Source organism: Apteryx mantelli, chromosome 12 (assembly GCF_036417845.1).
Source record: "Apteryx mantelli isolate bAptMan1 chromosome 12, bAptMan1.hap1, whole genome shotgun sequence".
Classification (NCBI taxonomy): domain Eukaryota; kingdom Metazoa; phylum Chordata; class Aves; order Apterygiformes; family Apterygidae; genus Apteryx; species Apteryx mantelli.
The window spans coordinates 9291127-9310657 of record NC_089989.1 but is presented as its reverse complement, the minus strand read 5'-3'; the positions used below and the strand labels follow the sequence as shown (position 1 = coordinate 9310657).

General features: G+C 38.7%; 1 protein-coding gene across 1 annotated transcript in view; it reads right to left on the bottom strand.

Annotated features, from left to right (window-relative positions):
* Window positions 1-19321, bottom strand: part of VGLL4 (vestigial like family member 4) — a 91016-nt gene extending 71695 nt beyond the window's left edge. Inside the window, exons 1-2 of the mRNA XM_067303858.1 lie at window positions 19246-19321; window positions 11549-11625 (exon numbers count right to left, since the gene is read on the bottom strand). Coding sequence (XP_067159959.1) covers window positions 11549-11612 — 64 coding nt within the window. The 5' untranslated portion in view covers window positions 11613-11625; window positions 19246-19321. The remainder of the gene's footprint in view (window positions 1-11548; window positions 11626-19245) is intronic.
* Window positions 19322-19531: the final 210 nt, after the last annotated feature.

Here is a 19531-nt window from a genome sequence, read left to right as displayed (position 1 = left end):
AAATGGCAATATTAAATTTTCAGGAGAGAATTCAAGGAAGAAACAGAGCTTTCAGGGAATTTTCCTTTCTCCTGAGTGCAGGTGAATCTTGAACCTTTCAGCAAAGCTGCTGACAAGGATCCAATATTGTGCATGTGCATTATATTAATGGGAATTGTTTTATCATTTACTGAAATTTCCACACAGAGGATTCACAAAATATGCATACATATGTCAAACAGTGTTGCAAGTTTCAGCATGGAGTCAAGGGGCACCCACGTGACCGAGAGCCACAACAAGCAGAGTAATAATTCACACACGCAAGTCTACTACATGTTCTTTCACATAATCCAGGATCGATTTATGAAACAAAGACACAAAATACTTGCAGAAATCCCAATGAAGATTTAACATCCATATTACATTCCATTACAGTTATTTTAGACAGGCTAAATTGACATGCTTCAGGTGTAAGCCAACAAGTAACTCTCCATGGTTCAGAAAAAAACAAAACAAAACAAAACAAAAAAACCCTTCTTTGAAATACCGAGGAGACTTCTGCTCGTCACAAGATGAATAACTGTGCTGGTCTGATGAGACAGATCTATTCCAACAGAGAAGCAAATCATGACCTCCCTGAAAATACACTATGATACAAATGTTTCTATTTTTTGGAAGTTAACCGTTTCCTGCTGAGAGTTTAAAATTGACATTTGCTTATAGCTCATTCTTTTCTTTGGTGTTCTGAGGCAGAGCTCAGAGGGTTGTGATCAGTGGCACAAAGCCTAGTTGGAGGCCTGGAGCTAGCAGTGTCCCCCAGGCATCAATACTGGCTCCAATCCTGTTCAACTTTCTCATCAGTGACCTGATGATGGGACAGAGTGCACCCTCAGCAGGTTTGCTGGTGGTACAAAGCTGGGAGGAGAGGCTGATACCCCAGAGGGCTGCGCTGCCGTTCAGAGGGACCTCGATAGGCTGGAGAGACGGGCGGAGAGGAGCCTCATGAAGTTCAATACAGGGAAGTGGAGAGTCCTGCACCTAGGGAGGACTAACCCCATGCCCCAGGACAGGCTGGGGGCTGACCTGCTGGGAAGCAGCTCTGCGGAGAAGGACCTGGGAGTCCTGGTGGAAAGTGCCAGTATACAATTACTGGAAGAGGAAACAGAGCCATAGACTAATTGTAGCTCTTCTGCTATTATAAGCCAAATATTCTGTCTCTAAGGCAAGCAACTAAAGGCCAGAGATTTACAGTAGTAAAGTTACATCTGTAAGACACGGCTGTTCTCACATAAACCAAACGGGCAACCTGGGCATGACCCAGAAAATAAAAGCAGTTACTTGCTATTGCCACAGTTTCAGGAAAATAAAACCTAGTGTGCGTGATAAAACGTAACCACTTAAAACAAGAGCACAAGAACACACAAAAGAGTATTTCTGTCCAACTGCTGTTCACAATTTCTATCACTGACAAAATAATAAACATATCTAAACCAAATTAAATTCTAACATTAAACCAAATTTAATTCCAGTGTTATTGAAGCATTATCACCTAATACAATATTGTTGTAGCAGGTGGACAAAAATTAACTGTGCAATACAGTTTAGGTTTTTTTAAGGCCTTTTTATAAATGTGTCATTAAGTTTAAAATCTGAACAGAAGTGAAAAAAAAAAAAAAAAAACAAGCCAGCAAAGAAGTATAGTAAATCACATTCACAATTTGCAAAATCAGAAGCAATTCTCCTTTTTGGCTTATGAATGTCAGATGTTTCTGTAGTGACATTGTTCATTGTTCCATAGCAGATTTGCAGCCAAGATTATGCTCATACAGGTAGCTGATTTTTGATTCAACAGCAAAGGAGGGAAAAAATGTAAAAGCTTGGACAAAAGCAAAGAAATTTGGTGTTTGTTTACTGGGGGGAGAAATTTGTTCTCTTCAGCATGAAACAAAGCATTGCATTTTTACAGCAGAGCGAAAGGGGTGAGTTAGTAAAACAGAGAGAGAGAGTTGACAGTATCCTTCTTTTATTTAAATAGGACATTAGCCATTCATTAGGACACTTATCTTGTACTGGAAAACCTATGTTCAGGTCCCTCCTCCTTCAGGTCAGAATTTGAATGGCATACCATAAATAAAGTCTGGGTTCCTAACAAGAAGAAAGGAAATACTAAACAGATGGCCATTATCAAAAAACTTACATATTTCTTTTTCCAACAGAAATGTAAATATTCTGTAACCATTTCACTGAAGATTGTATAACAAAAAAAGGAGTCAAGATTGTATTGGACCACCTCAATTTTAACACTGCAGTGCTTCTAAGAGAATTGACTTTATAACTTTAATAGAGCTCAAGCATATTGTGTGCGTATAAACACTATGTATGCAAAAGAAATCACCTTTTTATTTCAGTATATGGTCTTTAAACCATAACTGAATGCAAAGTTTTCTCAGACATCCTTTCTTAAATATAATCTTTCAATTTGCTTGCAGGAAGAGGTACCTCCAGATTTGCCTGCCAGCATAAACAAAACATAGAATTGCTATATTGCACCAAAGATATTCTCTTTCCCCAAAAGCCTTGCTTTGCCACCTGGAAAATGAGTTACAGTCACTCCAGAACGTATGGCATCAGGCGGACAGAACCTGGGCAACGGGAGGGCTGGCGTGCCTGCTGGCAAGAGGCAACAGGGAAGTTGTAAAGCACTCAGTTCCTAACATTTCCAGACACACTGATAAAATGTTGCAATAAGTAATTATAAAAACAATTAAACAAGGAAAATTATAAACAATAGAAAATATACCACATCTGACATATTTTTGACATATTTTATCTCATTTTCCCTTTCCTCTTGCTAATTCTGCCCAAAATGAGAACACTAGCTTTTCATGTGTGATGCTGAGATTTCTGAGCTTGTCCCGATTCTCTGTGCTCTTAAAGATGGGGAAGAAACATCCTGGGAAAGCACCCTGCATTTCACAAGTCAGCCTGAAGTGTTTCTAATTAAGGAAGGACATTTTCTTGCTTTTAGTGAAATAAGCCTAATAATATTCACTACCTTAAGAATGGACAGATTATTTCATCCTAGTACATTTTGCCTAGCTGTAAAAAAAGTCAGTTTGTGTAATTTCCATCTCCTTCCAGAAACAGGCAAACCCAAGTAAAGACTGAATAATTTCCATGTATTTGTTTCAAAATGCAGGGCATAAAAAAATATATTACTGTAAAACGGACAACATTGAGCGCCAAGTTCCAAGTACAGTGTTTCAGAAACTGCAACCATTTAGAAGCACGTGCATTGACAAGTTCCATATGTTTGTGTATGTGCTATCACGCTTAACAATATGGTATTCAGTCAGCTGCAATTTTCAGAGCAATGGTTGGTATCTGATGACAAATTCCATTCTAGTAAGAAGATTCCTTCCCCTCCCTGTGCCAAACAACATTTAAAGAGATAGTGTTTCAGCAAACATAATTTACTTGAAGGTAATATCACCAACCATGGCAAATATTTTATCACCAATTAGCTAAAAGGGATTCAAAAAGAAAAGGCGTATTGTCTGGCTGACACTGGTCGAGAACCCTCAGCAGCCCGTTTTCTGAGCTAGTGCAGCTTGGGTGGAAACATCTGGTGTGCTGAAGGATGCTGCAGCATGCTTACAAACTGGAGGCAGTTGAACCTCTTGCAAATGTTTTTTTAAATTAATTTGAAAAATGTTTAGACACTTTTGTTCCCGAAGGCATTACCATCACTCCACTGACTATGCTAATGGTGTTCTACTGCTATTAAAATACACGTAGGCGCCAAGCAGACAATTGCCCCATTTTCCACCCTATTTAACAAGTTCAAAACATAACTCTACTTGTTCTTTATATCCTTGTTACAATAAACTTTGAGTAAAGAGGGGTGAAACTTTCTGGAAGAAGGAATACATTTTATAAAGAATCAATTATCCCATACAACACTCCTATTTTCAAGAAAATCCTAAAAATGATTAAATGGCCCTGATACCATTTACAGAAAGCTACCCTGTGAAAATAATATAATGCATTCTATATATTATTTGTACAATTATTGTATTACAGGTAATACAAACCTACAAACAGATAAAGGTCTTTGAAAAACAAAGGGCAGAAGGTCAGGAAAGTTCACTTATTTTCATAAGAGAAATGATCATGAAGCTTTTCATTTTCCCTCCTCTCTTCCCCCACTAAGAGAAAAACTCTTTGGAGCAGAAATCAAGTTCAAAATGAAAGACTATGCTGGGTTGGTTATTAGGAGAAATCTAACAAGCATTGACAAATCTTGATTAAAAAAGCACTGAAGAACAAATAGGAAGTACTGTGAAATTTATTTACGGAATGCAAAAAAAATATATCTTTGTTAACATGGTTGCTTTGCCCTCAACCTAGTCACATAGGATTTCGGCAAGTATTGTCTCACAAAGCAAGTACTAGGACATAAGATCAAAAAAAAGACTGCTTCATTTGCTGGTCCTGGGAGTCACATGAAGCAAGTTTTTTTTAGTAGAAACCTCAAGTATAACATTTTTATTATGAGGGAGATTTTTATCTCCCTCATTCTCAAGAAAGGGGTGACACAGCCACCCTAAACTGGGAAAAAAAAAGACATTGATTTAATCAGCACCTAAAGATGATGGAATCTTAGCATTATCTGCAATGACTGAGAGCTTGCACAGGTAAAGGAAGGGAAACTAGCATGATACTCTCAAGCAAGCAATTTCTTAAGAACAGTTTCCCCAAGAACAATTTTATTCAGTGGTCAAGCCTATGAGCTAGTGTAAAAGAGAATAACCAATTTATTTGCTGAATATTCTGAAAGCAACAAGAAGAAAAGAAGTACTACCTACCCACTAAATTCCATTGCCGTTGTAGCACTGTTCATGGCATCACACTCTTCCGGCACTTTTTTGCCGGATTGCTTTGCTCATTAATAGAGCCCAGGGTTCAAAAGAAGTTACAGCATCAGCAGACTAGTGAATGAGGCGCCAGAGCTAGGTATCAGGAAACATGAGTTTCCATCTCTGCCTCGGACTCTCTGTTTCGTCAAAAGCAGGCCCTTATCATCTTGAGAACGGAGACTACCTTTCCCCATGTATTTGTACAGCATTAAGTATTACAGATAACATTAATATTCTGAACACTGTTACAGTACAAACTGCAGAAAAAATGGTGAAGCCATAAATACAAAACATAAAAGTGGTGATGTGTTAAACTGTTAGAAGAGTCTTACACCCATCACTGGGGGCACAAAATGGAGAATTTTAGCATGAGAAGAAAGAAGAAAATAGTTTATTATCAAAAAAGTCTACATGAGAACTTCAGATTCAGTACAGAAACACATAAGAAAGCTGCTTGTTTAAGGAGCTTTAAAAATCCTCTAGAAAGCCCTTACTGAACCAATTTGTTTCCCACCTCCCACTGCAAAAAAAAAAAAAAAAAAAAGCACTGTCAATGAGAAATAACACTGAAATACTTCTCAACTACAATATACTGCTGTGACTTTTTCCCTTTATTTCTTTATTACAAGATTTGCTACTTTAGGCCTGTATTTGCAAATTAAAATCTAAAAGACAAGTTGCATTACAAGATCATGTACTATCAAAATTTTATTTTACCTTGTATTAAGTAATACAATGCTGTATAATATTTATCATCCTTACTGCAAACGTGTTATTCCCACCAATTCTACCAGGAATGGGATGAACTTTTAAACAGAAAATAAACACGGATGGTGACATAATGCTGCTGTTCTGCTGCTCTGTAAAAATGCTATTACTGTTTTTCTAAAGCAGGTGAAACTCTTAAGCAACAAAAAAACCAAAAATCCCAAACAAAACTGATCCTTAAGGCTATCTTTGTACTAATTTCATTCTGTAGCAGATTCCATGCAATTCCTACTTTGAGTCAGCCACAAAACTTCGAGGATCTTAAATGTTTTCAGTGCCGATTTAAAAATGTTCCCACATTAGGAGGGAAGAAACTATTTCAACTTCAGCAAACATTGCTCCAGAAACCTGCCTGGAGGCTCACTGCCCCCAATTTGCTAGAAACGTACAAAACACACCCTGGTGTAGGTGAGAAAGGTTGGTGATGCTAGAAATAAGCTAGCATTAATATCTTCAGCACAAGTAGCCATATTCAAGTCTAATTCTACTACATACATACCTTGCTTTGTATTTAAAGATAATAAGCTTACAGTCATCTTTAACAGTGTTAAAAAAATAAATCAATAAATGTTTCTCAACTCAACCTATAATCTGGGAGTAATACCCTTTTTAGGGTAAACTATCCAAAACAAGCAATTTGCAAAATGCTGCATATTTATTAATTATCTAAATAAGAGATGGTAGCCAGCACAAAATTCACTCTCCTAATTGACATGAATGAAGAACAGCAAGAAATGATTTGTAGGGCTTGTCTATATGAGGCATTTATTGCAAAAAGGATTAGGGCAGGGATTTTAAAGCACAATAATTCTTCTGTACTAGAAATACCACTGTTTGGTCTAGCTCAATTATTAGAAGTGGATTAAACTAAGCCACATAAAAGGAACTATTGGCAAAGAACAACAGTCTTCACAGGCAAGAAGTGTGGAATAGCAATTCCAGGCTACCACGTACACAAGGATGACACAGGCAGCTCCAGTATATGCACAAGGAGCATGGTTTGATCTAAGATAACCATTTTTTAATGCAGTCCTCTATCATAGTTTCTCAAAATATAAATCGAGCTCTACAGGCACGCATTTTGTACAATGTATTAGAATGCAAAGCTATTACCTAGACTTTATCTGTTGTGTCATTTATTAGCTGTTTCCAAACCTTTCATTTCCTTCTGGAAGTATATTATCTTCTGGTTGCCAGACAGGCTTTTCACTATATTATTCTGAGAAAGTAAGAAACAATGTGGCTTTTCTCATTCATTCCCATATTCTTAAATATTCCCATATTCTGAAACAACTGGACTTGAATATTGGAGAGGAATGTAAGTTAAATGTCTCTATAAAATCAGCACAGGAGGAGTATACAGTGCTTTCAACGCGTTCTACAAACACAAGCCCTCATTTTCCTTCACTATTTTTCTCAGTAGCAAGATCACGCTTTAAAATATTATAAATAACTGAAAGACAACTTCCACAAAAAATTATTTTTATGCGAGATAAGCACAGAATGAAAATATTCCCTAATATTTGAACACTTGCTGCACATCACAATTACGGGAGGAAAAACTGTACCTTCAGTAGTTCTTGGTCTTTACTGAAATATTACCAGCTTAGACTATGATCTTTTAAAAATAGCTAACTTAAATCTTGAACATATGAGAAATGAGAACAGCCCCAGAAAGAATAGTGTAGAGAAAGAGGAGGAACATAAGAATAATGACTAGGATGAAGCATCTCATTGTACAGTATCTAATTTACAAAAATTGAGTTTACAATAACCCACATCCAGCTACAACACCATTAAAAAGGCAGCGTGTATACCACTTGCCTCACGAATGCTCACTTCATATAAAGCACAATTCTGAAATGCAGAAAACAAACAGTAAAACTTTACAGAGGCAACTTAGAGATGATACTGTAATTGCACATTACCCATGCTTGCACAGAACAGCTGCTCATAGCAGCACAGACCTGCCACCTCCTCTCCGCTCCCAGCAGGCAAGGAGCCCACTAGTGACAAGCCTGCAGGAGGCCTGGCTGGTGACTGCACGACCGGGTGTTTTGTCTCTACTGAATGAAAGACCCAGTCTGGACACAAAGTAAACAGTGAACTCCACTAGGAAATGTCCTTGTCCTCTGTTTTAACTGTTACCACCTCTAAAGGAGCGTCTACTTATCTTTTTTTTTTTTTTTTTTTTAAAGGTATAGTCATTACACCAAGACCTAAATAATTAATGTTGATATCAAAGTGGTAATAGTTATAAATACAAAATTACTGTAATCACTTGTTTTCCATAATCAATCATTTCCTTAACACAGCAGTTAACCAAATGAGTTTCATAAGTATTCCGCGATAACAAGTGCAGAATGCTTTAAACTGGCAGTTGTTGAAATACCTGCCAGCACAGTTCATGAAATAAAAAGAGGTGTCATTGAAAATAACGTATAGCGCAAACATCACTGAAGGGGAACATATCACCTTATTGACATAGGTGCAACAGAAAAAAGAAGAAAATGGTCAGATTCAAGTTTGTTTAAAGAAACCAACAAACCAGTAACAATTCTGGGAAATCTAAATAGTCGTACATCATAATTTGTTTAAATATTGGTAAGTTTAAAAGATATGTTTTAAACAGAGTGTAATTTGCATATACATTAACACTCTTCTACATTACACAGCCCCACAGAAACAGAAAACGACCCTTGATGTCAGAAAGAATCAGGTTTAGAAATAATGGCAATGTTCCTCCTCAAAATACATTTAGACAAACAAGAATAAAATGAAATCCCTATAAGCTTCAGGAAATAAACCCCATGCTTATCAGTAACCTGTATTACACTGCTTGGATACAGTAAGTGCACTTGAAGGCTGCTAATTCATAGAATGAATTTGAATTTGAGATTGGGATGGGATTAAAGCATAGCCAGTTGCAAAAGTTTGTAATTTAATATGTCTGTCAGAGGATCAAGGGCACAAATGCTACTAATACTTTTAAGAAAGAAGTAACAAAAATTATTGATATGTATGAATAAGAGACCACCAACAATTTCAACTAGTTTTTTATCTTATGTAGGAGCACACATGGTCTAACTTCAAAAATACTACATAAATATTATACATATACTTCTTTCCTCAAAATAAACTAGATTAACAGAGGAAAAAATGTTAAAACTACCTTCACCTCTCATATAAAAAAAAAAGTAATTGTAAAGAACTTTGAAGAGGAACAATTTTGAGTGGTTATAGTTAAAATGGGTGATATCTTAATGGTTAAGATGATATTAAAAAAGTGACAAATCAGCTGTATTCCACTCTTACGTGGCATATAGCTGAGATGAGAATATATGAGGTAAGCTGAATTATTTTTAGAAGCAGATTTATTGCCTCGCTGGAATCTAACCACTAGTTACTTGACAGTATTATCCTGTCAGTACAGCATATGGCTGCATTTCCTTTGCTCCCCATTCAAAAGCAAGATAAAATTTCAAGCATAAAAGGCACGAAGGGCATCAGGATTTATCTGTTACATAAATTTCTATTCCAGCAGAAAAATAAAGACTCCAGCTAAAGCAGAAATATTTCAGAAACTTAATGAAACAGAAATCTCTATTCAAAACTAAGGAAGTGGGAAACTTCACATGATATCATTATCAATGACAGAAAGAACTTGTTGGAATGTTTTTGCCAATGAATCAACAATAAAATTATCTGGATATTTTATCTAAATAAAAGAAACATCACTGAAATAAATTCAGTGGCTTGTTCAGATACCAAATACCTAAAAATAATCTTACTGAAGAGAAAAAAAAAAGAAAGAAAGAAAAGAAAGAAATGGTTGCACTCCAGGTCATACCCTGTATTAGAAACACTACGCAGAATTCTCCTCAGCAGAGAAGTACAATAGGGGATACAAAAATACAGAGAAGCACCACTATGAAAACTCTAACAGCAGCACACCAGGCACTTTACTGCAAATGAGGATAACTGCTAAATTCAGGATTAAGACCAACTTCAACCTGCTCGTACCCATTCAACAACACTGAATGAAGTCTGACTGGAGCCATTTCCACGAAAGCTAAGTAGTGACACAAGAAAGTTCAGGGACTACTCAGGACTACTTGTAACTTCCTTTTAGCAGTTTTTTGTACTATACTTTAGCTCTTTTGGTGCACAAGATGCACAACAACAGGACAAATTCAGAGGAAGCATAAGTTAGAAGCTGCAGAGTGGCATAAATCTAATTAAGTCTAATTGGTAAGACTAAAGGAATGTAAATGAGAACCAGATACACATCAACTTCCTTGCATGCAAGTTGCACTGAATTGGACTTCCTCTGGATCCTCTGAATCCAGCCCAATGTTCCTACGCCAGGGATCTCAAAATCAAAGTCAAACCAGAGTCTTGGGCAGTAGTCAACCACAAGAGATGCATTTAAAACTGAAGAAAATTGAGAATACTAAAATACATATACATACACACACATATATATATAAACAGAAAATAGTCTAAGAATTTGCCCCTTCTACAAATGTGCAAGACAGTTTAGAAGAGAAAACCCCCTTGCCAAAATCATGGTTAAAATATTTATGACTTTCAGTGCTGTTCATTCTGCCAGTAATAGTCAATAACTGTAGTAATCAACTACATCATCCCACTATAGTGGGATCAGTAAAAAGTTAGTTCTTATCCAGAAGCAAGGTGAACATGAAAAAACAGCAAAACCAACATTCTTTATAAAGCGAAAAGTCATTTATATAGAAGAACTCATCAGAATATGGAACCTTCATTTTTCAAACTTCTGAGAGAGTGAGCTACAGTTATCTTCACCATTTGAACACGCACAAAAATTCTGGGACTTGATCTCCAAATAAAGTGTTTGCCTGCTATTTCAATTATTTTAAAAAGTTGATTAGCAGCAGCAGTAAATCAGTTCTTTCATTCAAAACACAAAGCCTTGACATTTCAAAAAAAAATACCTACAAGAAGAACAATTAAAGACTAAAAAAAGAAAAGTTTCATCCATCTTAAAAGGCGATTTTATGCACAGAAGCTATACACAAAAGCAGTTTAAAGTTCGGAATACCATTTTTTCTAGTTAGCATCTGTTCAGGCTGAGAGCCGAGATGCATACATTCCCTGAGTGCATACACTACTCAGAAAAAAACTGGGTGGGGGGGGAAGTTATTACTAAGCAGGCAGGTAACAATATGTTCTACAAAGCAGCACAGCAGTCTGGCAGAACTGAAAAATCTTTGGAAATCGGTTATCTCATCTTAGATATTTGTCAGGAATCCTAAAAGCAGAAATATTACCCAAATGATTGGCAACATGATACTCTACAGTTGCAACTGATATCCTTTACAATGTTAACACCCCATATGCATCTTTTAGTAATAGTGAAGGCAAAATGAAGTGCTCATTACTAATGACATAATCTACCACTTAGTTTTTATACACTGAAAAGGAATCTTTACAATCCTTCTATACAGGTCCATTTCTGTGTTCTTAGGAGGGAACAAGTCTAACTGATATTATTAGGGAGCGCAAGTTCTCAAATATTCCTCAGTTTGACAGGAGCTCCAACACAATTTTTTTGTCTATTAACAATATAAACGCAATTAGGAAGAGAGAGACACCTTTATCTGGATTGCTAAGTACATTTTAAAAATAGCAGGAATGATTCTCTCTTGCATACCAAACAATTTAAATGCAACATATAGTTTTTGCACCTCAGGAAGAAGCTCTTTTAAGGACTCTGAAAACATTTGCTACATGTCTTAGATTCAGTAAGCTGCAAAGGTCAATAAAGCCAGTGTCCAGTCTGATATACCGTGCAAACAAAGCATCTGGAGCCAACAAAGCAGAGAAGTAAGTTTCAGACTTACGTTTCTCGTCATCAGCATGTACTAGAGATGCTGCTCTTGACAAAACATCCAATGGAGTCTCCATTCCTCACTGGATCCTAGAAAATTTAGAGCCAGAGTCTTGAATCGTACAAAGTTACAACAGTACACAGTTATTTGGTTGTTAAATTACAAATCCTAAATATGCTATCATCTTACCTACAACTACTACAAACTCATCTTTCTTTACACAGGTTATCTTCTTTTGCACTGAAATATTTCAGTGTTAGAGAAAATGATTTCTGATTCCCCCAGATTCTTTGGTGATCTCTCCCTCTGCTCTTTTCAAAGAGTAAACTCACTGAATCATTACCACAACACACTAGCAAGTAGCATGGTATGCTACTTGTTCCAGCATACACACATCAGGTTTTAGAGGAGAAAGAAGTAATAAACAACAGAATGATAGGGGAAAGAATAAAAAAATCCAGACTTCTGCTGCTCCTTTCATGTTATATCAACAGAGAATTTGTTAAAAACAAGTCATTACCGAAAACAAAGAAACATCAGTATTAGCCTTGCTACTCAGTCTTCATTTAAACTAAACCAGAAGACCAGTTCACAAGTACTTGACTGAAGCTGAAGACCCCTGCTCCTGTACTTTGCAACAGCTTATCTGCTATACCTTGTAAGCCTTCTTTCTCCCACATGCCTTCCTTCCATCCCAATCAATAGATATTTCACACAATATTCAAGGATGCAACTTATCTGAAGTGGGAAAGACAGATGGCCTGATTACCTACATCAGCATAAGATTGCTTCAGATCCATAATATTCAATAAACTTATACTCTGTACTCTCCTATGCCCTAAGTGGAACCATCCAAAGCTTATAAACTATTAAGACACATTCTTGCTCACGAATGTATAGATGAACACTGGGAGTGCATCTATATAACAACACTAAGAAAACTGCAACTTGTATAATTACACCTTAGTAGCTGCTTTTCCCTTTTTTTTCCCCCCTGTATTCCCATACAAGAAAAATTAACTCCCTCACATAACAATGTACATTTTAGGAATATACTAAGCAACAGTCATTCCCACAAAAAAAAATATATATATTACAGCTTATATAAACCTGTCAAAGTTGCACATAAGTGGCTTCAAAAATAAAAAGAAGTTCCAATATAAAAAGATAGGAAAGTGAAAGTAAGGAAGAGGAGAATAACAGTTTATCAAGACACTTTGTTAAAAGGCCAACAACTTTTGCCTGTTTGTTTTTAAGTAAGAAGGCAACAATATAAGCAGAACTGCTAAGTAAACAAACAGAGAAAGAAAGAAAAATCCAAGACTGCTAACAATTTGGGCTTTTTTTCCCCCCAAAACTAGTATGCTATTCTGTCATAAGAACTTAAGAACCATTTTTTTAAACTTGCTTTCCAGCGTGACTTAAAAAAAAAAAAAAAAAAAAAAAAAAAAAAGGTAGTGGCAACTACAGAAATCTCAAACACATGTATAAAGACTTAACAAAAAACATATGTTTGGGAAGCAATTTCCTTGACTTTGCACTATAAATAATAAACCTTACTATCCTCCCTGCCTCTTCCTAAATAAAGTCAAAGACTTTAAAACTAACCAAAGAATTTAAAACAGGAGGAAGGTTTTTAAAAATATATTTTTAAGCCTCCAAATATATTTTCAATAAAGAATTAAATCCAATCTTGTTTTCATAGGACTACACAAGAAGAGATATACTTAAAATACCTAACTGCAGTGGTTTCAGGATAAAGAAATGCATTCTCCCTCCCTGCCAAAATCAGCCTTTGCTAAACAACAGTATTTTTAAAAAGCTAATAAAAATCAGCTAACTTTTTTATTTAAAGATGGAGTAGACAGGGCAGAGGTTTTAGAAAACAAGATCTTAGATTCTTACTCTAGTAAGTCTTCAATAAATACATCTTTATATCACACTCAGCCACTCTCTCTTCCGAACCAAAGCAAATGTCGTTCACTAGAGAAGCCTTCATCCTTCCGCTTTGATCCCTCAGGCCTTGATGCTCGATTCTTTCCTGCTTTTTTTTTATTTTTCTGGAGTTTAAAATAGCACCACTTATTTCTCTCCAGACTGTTCATTATTGACTTTCTCATACATATTCCTCTAACAAAGTCAAAATTCACATGGAAAAAAGATTAGGCTATGTCTGATCAGATGATGCAGCTACACCAAACGGATACTTTTAAGCATCAGGTTTAGCACTAACCAGCCTTGTGCTACATTTCCAAGAAAGTAATACAGAGCTTTTTGATCAACTCTTTATAAAAGCTCTCTTGTTACAGAATAATACAAAAGATATTATGACGTGTCTTTTATTGAACACAAATTGCTGTTTTAAGTTTTTCAGTAGTTTTCAAATAATGCGAGCAGCAGATGCTCAGTCCCTTTCCAGAACATGCTCCTAGTAAGAGAATTAGCCGGTGACAGAAGTCCACATCAAGAGAAGGAAACAGGAACTAAGTCTTAATTCTATTCAGGAAATTAGACACTTTAAAAACAACTTCAGTAAAACCGGCCTATATATAATTTTGTGGCTTTGCATATTCTTAAAGTTTACACCAAGCAAGAGCTACAGAAGTGTTTCTCTTGGAGTCAATGTCTTGTGAAAAACGCTGTGCCCAGCCGAGAGCGCCTTTGAAGGGAATGCTGTTAACGCAGGGATCTGCGGACTCCAGGGTGCAATTCCACATGTGCTGGGACTTTTTCAAAACATGCTGCATGCATTTGCAGTTATGAAAATTACCTTCAAGAAGCTATAAACTTGCAGGGTGTTTTGCAAATGATATGAAATATCCTTCCATCCCAAAGCTAAACTAACAAGCTAGGGATAACAGTTCAGAAAAGAAATAAAAATCACCTATGAAAATGAGAGCAGAGGAATCTCCGCTTAGATACTTCAAAGTTTAAAAGCCCAGTTGCCTCTCTGCAAGGACAGCAACCACTACAGCTACTCCACAACACCCTCCAAAGAACAGCCTGATCATTCTCAAAAGGAATCTTGTCTCAGAAATGAAAGAATAGTTCAATTTCCAGGGCTTTATTTGGTTCTTGGTCTATCAAACAGATTTCTGATAAAAGCCAGTTAAGCCTCCATGTGTCACAGAAACCTGTCTGCACTGCAGGAACTGACCTGACCCAAAACTGGACTTTCATCAGGAAAGAAGGCATCCCTGTTAAAAATACAATACTTTAGCCTATGTGCAAGAATTACTCTATACCCAGACCTCAAAAGGGAAAACAAATGGCTAGCAAAATATGAAGTACACAAACTTAACTTCCTCTGGATAGATCTGACTTAAACACTATGGAAACAGTCTCTTACTTATTACAGAATCTTCACTGTCAGATATAGAGACACAAGCCAAAGCACCTTTGCAATATTTAAAAATTTTAAAGTATTTAATATTTTTATCTACCATCATTTCTAATATTAGTTTAATATCTTCCCTGGTGTGTTTATTTATCAGAGCTAGTTTCCACTCAGCATTCCCCTATTCTGTCCCGTCACCTGCACAGTAGCAGGGAAACATTCTGAAAGATAGTGAAAGTATTAAGATGTAGAATGTAAAATCACATTTAAGAGAGCATCTGAAAGACAAATGTAGTTACTAAACTACAGTGCAATGACACTGATCCACTAGCAAGTTCTTTACACAGCATCTGCATTTGAAGAACTTAACACCCATTAGTTTAATGAAACAGCACCTTATTTTCCCTCTCCTTTGTAGGCTTTTACAAATGCCACGCACATATGGAGTACTCTCAGCTTAGCAACACCTAACCATTAACATTTTTGAAGACAACAGCAATAGAGAAATTAAAGCTTTTGAAAATTAACAATGAAGTGGTTTCATAGATTTTTACAGAAGTACCTTCCAAGCATCAAGGAAAGCATGCAGGGAACAACCCTAAAGTTGCTTGTTTGAAACTTAAGTAAATAGGCAGTAGAGGCACTGGAACCAGAGACTAACTGCAGACTGGACAATAAGACATTCATTCAAACCCACAGAAGTTATTACTCACAGTGGGGGTATGCCAGAAAAGATCTGAAATACAGACAAGAACATTATATTTGAATGAACAAAAAGGAAATTGTGAAGGAATAGAAAGCAAAAAAAATGAGAGATGATGTTTGCAGCAACATTCTGGGTGGAGCTATGACAGCTTTTGTCTAGACGGGATCTTAACCAATAACCAAAAGTTAAGAGATGACAGAACCAGGTGTAATGAGAACAAAAGGCCTGTACAAAATAGATGTTATGCAGAAAAAAATATCAAGGATTTAGACATAGCCAGGACATGAGGACTTAAGAAGAGGTCATAGTCATGAGGATACTTGGACTAAAGGTCTGACTGGCATACAGGATAGCAGCACTGTCAACTGCCATTGTAAACAAGTTAGTAAGAAAGGTCCGAGAGTAGACACTAATAAGAGGTCTCTTTTAAACCTGCTGAATACGGACTAGAGGTTCATTCATGCAATGCCAGAGAGAGAGAAAGGCTGAAATTTTAGAAGATGTAGAGAAAAGTCTAGTACTTCAATTCATATCTGTGGCAAAATTACAGAGAGAAGTTGGAAGAAGGAGAGAAGCGGATCAATAATAAAGCCCTCTACAACAACAACAGACAGGGAGGCAAGAACAGTAAGACACACTCAAGGAACAAGGGGGAGGAGGCGAGTGAAGTAAGGGTAGATAAACAAAAGTATAGGGAAAACAAAATTAATTGAAGAGCATGTTCAAATAAGTCAAAAGCAGCTGACATCTAGGAAGATAAGTAAAGTACTTTCTAATCAAATGCCACAATCAGAAGCCACTGGAGAAAGAGGTATCTCAGTTGATTTCAATGGGAGAAAACTAAACTGCAGAGGAAAACCAGACATAACTCATCAGAACAGTCAGTGAGTCCACAGAGTTTCCTGTGGACTTACTGCAAGATAAAGCAACAGTTTGATGCAAACCAGGTCAAGATCTTTTATTTTTTAAGTTGGGATAAAGTAAAGCATATTTGTGCTGTGAAGGAGAAACATATTCACATTGTATCCAAAATGCCTCCTCAAAAGCCACAGCATGTTTAAATTCCTTCAACCGCACCTAGATCAGAGCTTCTATTTACGGACACATAAATCCCAAGCTGAGGTGCCCACACCAAATGCTAACTGTAAATGCTCAGTTTAGATTGTGATTACCATCTACCAGAAATCATCTTTTTGCACTTACGACAGTAAAATTGTCATAGTGAGCTAAGGCTATCAGGCCAAAGGAATCATCAGAATACCACTTCTGTAGGTATTTATTCAGTATCTTGTTTTTTTTACCTTGCTTGCTTTGTATCTGGGAAGTGTGTTTGAACAGGCAAATATCCAAACAGAAATGGTTTAATGATCTTATAAAATTACAAATGTAAAACAAAAGTTTGAAATTGTACCTTGTGCTTTTTGTTTTCTTGATGCACAAATCCCCTTTAACAAGATAACTCCCCTCCAAAAGCTATTAACAACTTCACTTGAATTCAAAGTAACAAACATAAGAAACTAAAGGTGAAAAAAATCTAATTTGACCATGTCTTGTATCTGCAAGATGGTTCGGTTCATCATATATATTATATATTCTCTTGCAAACATACTATACAACATCCAACCATAATAAATGGAACTGAACAGAAACTACTTTTTACAATAGGAAGCTTTCAGATGTAGCTGAAAACAAACACACCAACCTTCTCAGTGTCTCCAAATTGTGTTAGTCATCAAAGCTACACATATTTAAACAAGAACCTCCTAAAAGCCTTACAAAGTACTTCTTCAGTAACCTGCCCCGAAGGTCTGTATCTACTATTTTCTATCATCTTTTAGCTAGTAGCTACAATTTTAAATAGGCTAGACTGTCAGTTATACCACTTTCAGCACCACTTCTGGATGCTCCCTGCTTATAGAACTGGACTAATTTCTGCTGCAAGGTGGGTGTAAAGGCTGGGAGATTGCTCGGGTACGCTCAGTACCGTGAAAGCTGAGGTAAGGACAATTAGCAACAGACGACACGCTGCACCCAAACACCCTGTCCCATTCCTCACGATACACACCGGAGGCACAAGCAATTCAGCAACAACTATTTCAGCACAGCTTCAAAAAAACCCCAACCAAATAAACAACCAACCAGCAATGGAGATGCACATTATAGCCACGCTCAAATTCTACCAAGAGTCTAACAGACCAGATCGGAGTTTTATTTATCTCTTAAAGCAGCTCTCATAAACAGAGCCTGATCCCAACACGATGATAACTGATGTATCAACCAGAAGAAAAATAGATGCAAGGGACTGACACAAATCTAACTAAATTAGAAATATCCTCAGAAGTAGATAGATAGATAATACAAATAAAGACCAAGAAGTCTGAAGAAGAGTCTTAAAAAAAAAAAAAAAGTTTATGCATTACTAAGGCTGGAGGGAAAGATTACTGCCAGATTTTATACAGTTCTGTATCTAACAGTTCTTAATATCGAGTCTGCAAAGAGAATTTCATTGAGATTTCACCACCCACAGTTTGCTCCTCTATGAGGAATGCTCTTTAACAAACCATTCCTCTAAAGCCAGAGAAAATCTAACGAGGAAAAATTTTGTTGGGGAAATTCTAGAACTCTTGATCTGTTACTTCCATGTGGCTTACTGAAAAAAAATGCCCATTATTTCTTATTCCCGATAATCCTGAAGCCCCCAGAGAGTGACAGGAAAGTGAGCTGGCTTCATGGTTTCCTCAGATATCAGTAGAAACGGCTGTTAAATTCCTATTCGTTATATTTTCAAAAAAAGCAGCGTATCAGTGTCACTGCAATCAGCTCGACTCAGAAAAGTAACCACAACCTGATTACACCTAAGAAACATAAACCCAGCTTGACTGAACACTGAACTTACAGCAGCAAAGATTAAAAAAAAAAAAAAAAAGATGTCTACAAATGGGATACACTAGATGTGGAGTTGGACAGGAATAACGTCCTCAGAGCTCATTCGAGAAGATTCCCCCTCAGGACCCTCAGCTCCCGACCAAGCTCCAGGGCTTTTCTCCCGGCCGAGGGCAGGGTGAGAGCTGAGGACGGCACTCCTGACGCCCCGCTTGCCCTGCTCCTCTGACGGACGCAGGAGCGCAGGGCGGCGCGTTGCCCCGCAGCCCGCTGCTGCCCGGGGGCTCGGGCAGCCGCAGCAGCCGGAGGCAGCTCCCCGCCGCCCGCCCGGACCGGGACCGGGACCGGGACCGGGCGAGCAGCGGCCGCAGGAGCCTCGGCGACCCCCGCGGCAACCGCCGCCGCAGCACGGCCCGCCCTAGCGAGCCCCGCGGAGCGGCCGTTAGCGCCCCCCGCCGCCGCCAACGGCCGCCGCCAACGGCCGCGCGGCCCCTCCCCCCGGCCCGCCACCGCTCCCGCCGGCCGCCCCGGCGTGGCCCCCCCGCCCCCGGGCCAGCCCGGCCCCTCCGGCGCGGCCTGGGGGAAGTCCCGCGCGGCGCAGGGCGAGACGGGGCTTCCCCGCCGCGGCGGGCGGCGCTGCCCCGGGCCCGCCGGGGGAGCCGAGGGGAGCGGAGCGCTCCCGCCGGCGGCCTACCGCACCCGCGGCGGCACCTGCCCCCTTCCTCCCGCCTCGGAGCTTCCCCCGCGCCGCCGCGGCCGCGCCGCCGCTCGCTGGTCACTCACCAGGGCGCTCCCAGGCGGGCGGCAGCGGCCGGGCTCGGGCGCCGGGGGAGCGGGCGGCGGGGAGCGGGCGGCTCGCTCAGTGCCGGGCCGGGAGCCCGCGCGACGAGCCCGGCGGCGCGGCGCGGCGCGGCGCAGCGGGCGCGCGAGCCCCGGCGCCGCTGGCCCCGGCGCCGCTCGCTGCACGGGCCCGAGGAGGAATCCCAGGAATGATGGAATTCTCCTCCTAGCAGGTGGGGAGAGCGCGGCGGCCCCATTGGCTGGGCCCGGCTATGAGGTCAGCATAATT